The sequence below is a fragment of the Hydra viridissima genome, unplaced genomic scaffold, assembly GCF_058129835.1.
Source record: "Hydra viridissima isolate aposymbiotic clone 2 unplaced genomic scaffold, HvirCarnegie_v1 scaffold_10, whole genome shotgun sequence".
NCBI classification, from domain to species: Eukaryota; Metazoa; Cnidaria; class Hydrozoa; order Anthoathecata; family Hydridae; genus Hydra; species Hydra viridissima.
The window spans coordinates 12,327,249-12,337,500 of record NW_028324309.1 but is presented as its reverse complement, the minus strand read 5'-3'; the positions used below and the strand labels follow the sequence as shown (position 1 = coordinate 12,337,500).

The window sequence follows — 10,252 nt, the reverse complement described above, 5'->3', positions numbered from 1 at the left end:
CGTAATATCGCCTAAGTACGGTCATTACGTAACTTCCGTCATCTGAGAATGAATTTAAATAATCATTCTTAAATCAGATTTTACAAACATTTTTTCTTTAAATAAAATTTTCTAGTAACTTTGTGTATATGAATCTAAAAAAAAAAGTGGTAATGTTTATTTGGTTGTGAAATTTTAAAATGATATAACTTCGGTCATATCGGACAGCTCGTGCTTTAATTTATCATGTACAAACTAACACCCATGAAAGTATGAGGAAAATTGAAATTTCAAATAAACAAAAACATCGAGTGAAATGATGAAATTAGCATTAGTATGACTAAGAATCACGTGAAATTTTGAAAATGAAAAAAACAAAACGTAAACAGTAAAAATTTAAAATAATTTAACATGCACTCGGGTAAATGAGATGTACGAGAAACGCAAAAAAGATGCAAGAAATTTTTTTTTATGTTAAAGAATTAATTTTTTAAACGGTGTTAACCAATTTTTAAATCGTGATTTTTACCATTAAAATTTTGAAAAATCTAAAATAATTTTTAATGTAAAATTTGTGACTTTTACAATGTGATCGAAGTTTTGAGATGGTATTGAAATTTCTTCAGAATTGATGCTCTCATTGAAGTAAATTGTTGTATAATATTTTTTATTTATTTTCAATTATTTTTATAATAGAAATTAAGAATATAATTGGTTGTTTCAGAAAATAAATGAATAAAAAAGTAATTTTTTATTTTTGAGATACGAATGTTTAATAGGTAAGTTACCGGACCTTGGTGATATTACGTTGTAAAGGCTTTTACTTTACTCGTTATTATCTTTTAATGTGTTTCGTTTTTAATTTTTTGTCATCGTTTAACGAAGATTTTACTCTCGTAAATATGAAGTTTTTTGTTAATTAAATTCAAAACGTAAACTTATTTCCGAGAGAGAAAATCAAAGCAAATGTGGGTTGATCTTTTTTAAAGATAGAATATCGGAATGCGACAGCTGGAGCTAAAAGTAGCGCAAATAGATTCCTTTAAGTTCTTTTCTTTTCTTTACAAAATAGAATACAACGAGGAATATTCGTTTGAATAGTTATTCCTTTTTTTTTTTTTTAACTTTTATTTTAATTGGATTTGTTTAAGAATAAATCTAATTGTTAATGCGCCTGGTAAAAAATTCAAAAAAAAAAACTAACAAAACAAAACAAAAAAACAAAAAAAAACAAAAAAACAAACAAGAATTTTTTTACTTTTGCACTGTGTGATTTGGTATTAGAAGTTCCCTTTGACACCTTATTATTTTGATCCTGCGGTATAAATCACAGTAACTAGACGTTTAGATAAAATTACAAGATTTCTTTCTTCAAAGGGATTTTTTTTTACCACCTACTGAAAATATTTAATGAAGCTTTCATTGCAATTATTCCACATTTTGCTTTTTTTCATTGTACGAATGTACGTTTCATGACAGGCGTCATGAATTTATTGTGGAAACTTTATTACAAATTTCCAGTATTGTTTCTGCAAAATTACATTTGTTTTCTTGTATAACCGTATCCAACATACAAATAATAAGCTTATAGCAACAATAATAAGTATATTACTATGATAAATAATATATTAAAGACAACAAGCAGTTATAAAACCGCAATTTTTTTATTTTTAAACAACAGTTATCTGATCGAAAGAAATTTTCTCTTCTTAATCTTGTCACTTTCTTCTCTGTTTTTCAACATATCGTTCTAAAAAATTTTTAAAACAAGCCAATCATACAAAAAAATACTCTTCCAATCAAATTACTACTCCCTTTAGAAGAAATTCTATTGTTGTTTTTTTTATTTATATATATTTTTTTTGAAACTAAAATAACCACAAACTGTCTAATTATTAAAAACAGAAAAATTGACGGTAAAATGAATTGTGAATTTCCTAGTTGTACTTTAGGCAGACTTTTTTAAAAAAAAAAACAAGAAAAAATTTTTTTTATTAGTAATTCCTTTTTTTTAAAAGAGTATTTGTAATTGGTTATTATTAGAAATTCATATCGTGTTTCTAAGTAAATAAAAAAAATTTGTTTAAACTTTAAGGAAATATGTTTATATTGTTAAAGTTTTAAGGCAATAAACACGCGTAAACCAAATTGTATCTGTAAAATAAATGTTTATTATAGATCCAAATTACAATTAATTATTCTTACAGTGGGGTAGCAACCAGGGTAACAATACCTTTTTTAATGCCCTCCCCAACAAGTCAAAAAACATTTAGTAATATACACTTTTTAACAACACACCAAGAGTTAATTAATATAAAAAGATGAGCTTGCTTTATTGCGCATTGCAAACTGTAAGAATATTCACGATATATATTTGTTGTAATATATCGACAAATATTTTCCCCAGAATTCGATAAATAAAAAATTGAAATTTTCTAGAATTTTCTAGTGGGTTATTTGGCACCCCTCTGCGATTGGCGCCCGGGGCTTGATAGACTACCTTTCCCACCCACCCTACCCCATGCTTACAACGGCACTGCAATCTAAAGTAAATAATTTGTGATAAGATCATAAGCTTAAGTATTTGGATAAACACAAAAGATGACTTTTTTCAAAAAATAACACTTGACTAAACAATTGAAGAAAGGTGTTGCAAAACGTAAAACACGTTTAAATTTTTTTCCTGGTAATATTTGACTTTACAGAATAGCCTTCTTTGGAGGATTTTTTTTTTTTTCTTTATCTCTAATTCATAATGTAACTAAATATTTTGAAAAAAACAATTTAAAACTTAGCGGTTTCTCATTTTTAAGAATAAGTTAAAAAACGGAAAGGGCTACTCAAAATGATTGTTTCCACGGAATTTAGGGTTTTACGTTGATGAAAGATGGGGCACAAGTTATTTTGTTAAACCTATGGATTTTTTCACCTCAAACTTTGTATTGTCAATTCTTTTGAAAATGAAACAGAAAAAGCGGAGAGTAACTACAACTGGGACGCAACTGTTTGTTAAAATTAAAAAACAACCGCTATTATGATAACCAATAAATAATGTTAATATATTTAGTTGTCATTTCTATAATAAACGTTTCAGAGGTTTTGTTCACAACTAATTTTATCGATTATAAATCATGTTTTAACTTGAAATAGAAAATAATGCCATGCACAAGTAAAAGGACATACAATTTACCCCGAAAAAAAGTTTAAATTTATAAAAAGAAACCTTTTGGTATAACAATTAACCCCACTCACCAATTAAATTGTTAGCAACCAAGATCACTATAAAAATATGAAACAAGCAATGCACCTAATATGTTTGTTTTACATCATCTGAACTTATGCCATGTCATAAACTAAACGTCTAAAGTAATCTTACATCTAAAGTAATCTAATATTATATGTTATACTTTTGTAGAAAACTCGTCCACCATTTTCTTTATGCTCAAACTTTTAAAAATGATCCGGTCAACAAAGCCCTTCACCTTTGCTGTGTGCTTGATTGACCAGGTTGCACCTTTTGCTTTATTGATGTCTCGTAAACGTTCTCATTTGTATAGTATATTTTTTCACATTGAAAAAGTATTTTATAAGCGAAGATTGAAAAGAAGTCTATAATTGATGAATATTAGATTGTAACTTTCAATTTATTTTAATAATTAATTGAAATAACTACATTTTTTAAGAACTTTTACTTGGTAGTAAACACAAGCGACGATTTACTAACGACAAATAAATGGAATAGTTTTTATTAAATGTTGTCAAAATGGTATGATTAATATTTGTGAAGATTTATCGAATGATTTATCCTGTTGGTAGTGGTTGTTGGTTGTATATAAAGCTTCAAAAATATGGCGTTGTTTGCCACCTTCAAAGGATATTTAGGAGCTGCATGTTAAGCTAAAGGTTTCTGGAGTTTATAAATGTTGTAACTGTTAAACCAGCTAATTTTATATACGATTTAGGGTGAAATTACTCGGAACCGTGAAATTTACACTTATCCCGAAGGTGATATCTACGAAGGAGAGTGGTCAGAAGAGGGTAAAAAACATGGGCTTGGTATACTGAAGTTTAATGATGGAATGACGTATGAAGGACGTTTTATGCACGGTCTATTCAGCGGTTATGGAGTAATAAAATTCGCCGATGGGGCCATCTATAAAGGTAATCCCTTTAGCTTTGTACTGGAAGTTTCATACGAAACTTTATCTTATCAAAATATTTCACCATACCCAAAAAAGGAATAATTTAAGAAATCTACTTCATAATTGAAGCGTATCACACTTTTTATTTTCAAAATTACATCTTGTAAAATCAAACACCATGAAACAATCATTAAAAAAAGTCAGCCCAAAAGCTTTTTTGTTTGTTTTTCTTTGACTTTTCACAAAAAGCAATGCGAATCTCTACATAATTTTTTTTCTTTTCCTGGTTTAAAGTTAATATATTTTTTTATACAGGTGAGTTTTCTCATGGTGTCTTCCACGGATTTGGAGTGTACAAGAGGTCTGATCAGTTTAAATACGAAGGTGCGTTTAAAAATGGAAGACCTGATGGGCCAGGTATTATAACATTTCCTGATGGTAAAAATGGAGTTCCAAGACAAGAAGGCTATTGGGAAGGTACAAGACTAGTTCGAAGAGAAAAAGTCACTCATGCACAGATGATGGCAAGGCAATGTGCCAAACGCGCTAGTGAACAAATTACTGCCTAACGATAAGATATATTTTAATAAATAAAAAGAATTGGAATTTGTTTAAAAAACCTTTTAATGCTTTTCAACAAACTTTGTATGTACAATCTTATTTTGATTTGCACATATTCTCTTATTCAGGTAAATATATATATTTAATTTATATATATATATTCTAAACCCTAAATGTAAGATTTATGGTGGTTTTTACTCGAATATTTTGGTAATTTAATTGCTAAATATATACAGAGAATATGAAAATTGGTAAGTCTGTGTCATGGAACATTTTTATATCTTTAAACTCCTCCTAGCCCCCAGGTGTAATGAAAATTTAAAACAAACAAAAAAATACTGCTTCATAAGAAAAATATAAATATACTTTTGTGATCTTCGGAAAAAATTTGTTAAATTCTGTAATTTTGATTTTAACGTTTCTACTGGCTGCTACTTTTAAGTGCTCTTGTTAAAAGACGGTAAAAATATGAGCAATTTTAAGAAAAAAATACTCTTCAAATTTGTAATTCAAAATGGCAGCTTAAAAAGTTATTTTATCTAAAATGTTGAAGTTATTGTAGTTTAAAAATATTTAAAAAGATATTATCAAGTAATTTTTATGACATTCTGGAAAAGCTATAAAAAGGAACCAATTAACGATTCTTATGCCTGATCGCAAGAACCCGAAACATAAAATTTTAAAACATACTTCAAGTTTGAAATTCGTTTTAAAGACAGGTACAAACTGTCCACTATACAAAAACTAAGGTTTTCTGAAACATTTTTTATAGTTTATGACTTCAAGCAAAAGTTTAAAACGCTGGTTTTCAAAGGAAAGCTTTTATAAATGCACGTTTTGTTCGTGATACGATAATACTACAATTAAAACAAAAAAACAAACAAAAAAAACCGAGGCATATTACCGTATCCTTTTCCTTCCGCAAACAGCGGGAATATCAAATAGTTTTTTTTTTTTTTGACCAAACATAGCTAAAAGGAACATAAATTAAATTGCCTATTTTTATGAGTTTTGTTTTTGCTTTTAAGTTTAATGATGCAATTCGTGCTTTGTTTTGTTTCTGTTTCTGTTACCCTCGAACAAGAATTTTTTATAAAAAAAAAATTTAAAGTAAATGTTCGAATTTTTGAATTTGTAAATAAAGCTGTAGAAACAGTTTTTTTTTTGTCGCGGGAAGTTTTTTCCGCAGAAAGTTTTCCACGCTAAAAGCTTTTCACGAAGGGCCTTGCAACTATTAGATTCCTTGAAGAGAAGATCTTGTTTAAAAAACTGTTGAACTCAATTTCTGGAAGGAAGGAATTGTGTTTAGAGTCCGCTAGCGTATGCCTTGTGGATTTGCCCAAACCTCTCCAGGGAAGACCCAGTAGCGCGTCGACTCTGAGTTTGCCTCCCCTTTGAGGAGTGGGCGGAAAAAAAAGAAAAGTATCAGTTTAATACAAGCACGCCGGCCTAGCCAGCCCGCTCAATCTTAGCCATTAGGCCGAAAAGCAATTTCTGGATATTTTTATATAATGATTTATAATTACATTTGTAAAGTTTAAGAGAATGGAAGACGATGCGATATCTCGTGCTTGTGTGCGCTTGTTAAATCCAAACTAACTAAATGTATGATATTGAATATTATTTCAAGCAAATTGATTTAACTAACGAACCATAGGTTAATGAAAGAACAAGATCTAAATAACTTCTATTCTTCTTTTTCTACTTCTAAAAATTGAGCATCCTGGTACATATTGATTTGATAGGAATTCGCATTAGCATTTTCCATCATAACTTCATGATGGGAGTATTATTTTCATTAACGAAAACAAAATAAAAACAAAAATCAACCATTATCGTTTAACAAAAACGAAAAAAAAACGAAGGCATTTCTAAAAACCGGAAATGAAATAAGAACTTAAAGTTATTGTAAAAAAACGAAATAATAACGAAAAAAAAAATTTTATTAGGAACGATAGCTAAATATTATCTTCATACTGTTTGGGATACCGTATGAAGTACATCTTTAGTATTAGTTTTTTTATAAAAATGAGTAGTGCTCCTAATTAAAATGGAAGGAAGAGTGAAAGCGGCATTCATGATTTTATAATTATTTGCAACAGAAATGTAAAAGCATTTGTATTGTGGCTAATAAAAGACAAAAAATACAACAATTTCAATCACTCACCTTTGAACTAATTATCCAGAAATTTATAAAAAATTAAAGTGAATGATGATGAAAGGAGGAACAAAAAAAAAAAAAACTAAATGATTTTGTTTGTGGAGGTGCGAAAGTACATAGGTTACGGGAGATTCTGTAGACTATAATGACCGAAGTCGTGCAATTCATGCATGGATTACAGCATCTGGCTGTCCAATTCAGTAAGTGAATATTCCTGAATTTAAAAATATGTTATCTGCCTGTGACAAGACAATTCCTAATTCCAGGTGAGTAGCATTAATGCTATATGCTTGTTTTTAAAACTGTAAAAAACATAAAGCAATAAATATTAACAAACGCAATGTAACAAGGTAACAAGTGATTTAAATGTGCAATACAAGTTATTCAAGTACTGTAAAACGCAGATTATCCGATTGAGAAAATTAAAAAAAAAACTTGAAATACTTTACAATCGGGGTAAGCTTATTTGTTTAATTTTTTTTTTCCTGTTTGACTTGTGGATCAGCCACAATAAACAAGCAGCTTGATAAGAAATTTGAGAATAGCAAGGCGCTAATGAAAGAAAAATTGAAACATTTTAGAAAAGTAATGTTATGTATGCTAATAATATGGCTGCTGGTCAAAAAAGGAATTGAGTTCTTCTTATTTGTGTATATTGGCAAGCTTATTTAACCGGTCTAATGACTTAACAGGTCATGCAACTCTAGACGCCATAGAAGTGTCTCATCCCCATACAGGACAAGCCATTTCCCAACTTGTTACAAAGCGCTTGGATTACTGGGATTTTTTGGAGAAAATGCTTTTGATTGTATAAGAAAACGAGGCTAAAATCAAAGCTTAGCGCAATATGCAATAAGAAGCAATTTGTCAAGATGAAACTTTGCAAGTTGAAGAATTAGAAGGACAAGGTGAAGAACAAAGTGAAGAAAAAGTTATTCAAAAAAAAACCCACAGCAAGAACAAGCTCAAAACTTTGATAGTCGAGTGCCCAAAAAAATTGGAACAGAACATTTGATATGCTAAAAATGTTCACTAAAAATACCTTGCATCATCTAATAGCGCAGTATTCAGTTGCTTAGTTTTTTATTTTTTTTTTTATTTTTTATTTTTAACTTGTACTAGTCACGTGACTGCAAGGAAATAAAAACGAAATAAAAATGATATATTTTTTTTGAAACTGAAACGAAATAGAAATTTAAATTGATATTCGAAAAACGAAATAGAAACGAAAACTAAATTTTGCTACAAAATGAAAAGGAACATAAAACTGTAATGAGATAAATAAAAATGAAACAAAAACGAAACTGAACTAAAATCATAAAACGAAATTATCACTGCATGGATGGTGTTTTAAATTTAATTTTTTTTTTCAATGTAATTAAAGTGGTTGTCACAAGCTGTGACATCTAACATTATATTCTCATTTTCATTTTTACTCCTACAATTTCATAAGATGAGATAAGAAATTAAACAGAGACAATAAATTTCATGCATTCTTGTTCGGAAACGTATTTTTTTGGAAAAAAACAAAGCCGGCAAAGTAATAATTTAAAAAAAATGCTGTTTGAAAATAATTTTATACCGTACAATTTTAGTTCTTAAATATTTAAAAGCATTTAAGCAAAGCTATTATAATTTGTGTTCATATTTGTTCAGCAGATAGCTCAGTACATAGAGCAAAATAAGAATATTTTCAATTTTTACCGACGGCTTCACGTCCATGTAAAACTGGTTCAATAGGCTTGTATAAGAAAATACAGTTTTTTTCACCGGAAAATGATTTTAAGGCGTCAGCCATCGCATTAATAAGTGAGTAAGACAACTTCTCATTAGCTATTTTATCCGTAAATTGCTTAGTTTAGTACATAATACGTTTAACTCACACGACGTCTCATTAATCCGTTTCAAAAACGATAAAATAAAGGCCGTTAGAATAGATAGATTTGCAGATAGATAAATAAATTGATAAAATCAATGTTTTTTGTAACGTGAAAAATAACATGCACCAAGAATAATTGCAATATTCATCTTCGGGAACAACGTCAAAGAAAATGTCAATACCGTTTATTAATGTCAACAAATCATTAGTTGTGATTATCTTTATCATTAATAAACGACCTAAAAAACAGTTTAAAAGATAATTTTTGCATCTACGAGATAATGATTTGTTATTAATGAAAAAGTTTTACATGAGAAATCTGCAGATTCGAAAATTGCGGTGTACTAATTGTAGAGATTAATTTAGTTGATCATTGAGGTTGATAAGTTGGCTGACCTTATCTGTTGATTTTTTCATGCGAACTTTAACAAATCGCTGAAAATACGAAATGAAAAATTTGGTCCCACTTATTAATTCAAAGTTTTAGAAAAATTTACCCCATAAAAATCTTGTACACGTTGATTGGAGAAAAAATTTTCGATTACACAATATCGGCGTCATTTAGCTGAACAGTAAGTAGATTATTTTTGACAGCCTGTTTGCTTAGTATAAAATTCAAGTAGCCTCGCTAAGCCCTAATTCTAAGCACATGCTTTGTATAATTCTTAATAGAGCTTTGGTGAACAATTTGAAGATTTATGAAATTAAGGTCCTGTGCGAGAAACTAGAATTTTTAATTCTACACTAAGAGGCTGCGTGTCTAACAAGCAATCAATAAAATTTAAAGATTTTAAAAAATTGAAAAAATCTTTACGCTTAATTGCATAAGAAAAAAGATCTTACGTAGTTCATATAAAAAGAAATATTTAAACGTCTCTTGCACATATTTTGCACGTCGTTATAAAACGATGTTGGCTTTTCTTATACTTCTGCTAATACGTCATAGAAATTGATAGCCTCATTATCTATATGAGACGTCAACTATGCTTTTATGACTTAACTTGTATCAACAGAAGTTGTAATGGATACAAGATATATATATATATATATATATATATATATATATATATATATATATATATATATATATATATATATATATTATATTATATTATATTATATTACATACATTCAGCCTCTAAATCTAAACTCTAAGTATTTCTTTAGGATTTTAACTACGTAAGTTAGTATTGCTAAAAAATTTCAAAATGAACTGAAACTCTTTACGAGTAACTAGGTAACACAAAACGGATGCTGTCATTTTGTATGTCTACAACCTTTAGCTATTTGGTCCAAATTGTTACGTCAGTGGATTTTATTCTACTAAGGTTAATCTTCTGATGAGTGCTCTTGAAAAGTAGAAAAACGATGAGATTATTAGAGATACTTTTGTTTCGTTTTTTGTTGAATCAAAAACATTTATTGTTTGAAAAAATACCAATCATTGGTACCTGCAAAGGTATCGTCTGAAAGTTTTTATGCCACGTGGTTATATCGGATGCAGTGGAGAAAAAAGAAAAAAGAGTATTA

At 28.7% G+C, this 10,252-nt stretch overlaps 1 protein-coding gene across 1 annotated transcript; it reads left to right on the top strand.

Moving 5' to 3' along the window:
* The first annotated feature begins 3,649 nt into the window (after positions 1 to 3,649).
* Positions 3,650 to 4,913, top strand: LOC145181693 (MORN repeat-containing protein 4-like). The gene is made up of 3 exons (XM_080056834.2): positions 3,650 to 3,745; positions 3,942 to 4,140; positions 4,437 to 4,913. Exons 1-3 carry the CDS (start codon positions 3,743 to 3,745, stop codon positions 4,688 to 4,690), a joined length of 456 nt encoding a protein of 151 aa, XP_079912960.2. The 5' UTR covers positions 3,650 to 3,742; the 3' UTR covers positions 4,691 to 4,913.
* Positions 4,914 to 10,252: the final 5,339 nt, after the last annotated feature.

Excerpts from the sequence above, each read along its gene's own strand:
- LOC145181693 (XM_080056834.2), top strand. Across the intron at positions 4,141-4,436 it reads CGATGGGGCCATCTATAAAG|GTGAGTTTTCTCATGGTGTC; the intron begins GTAATCCCTTTA and ends TTTTTTATACAG.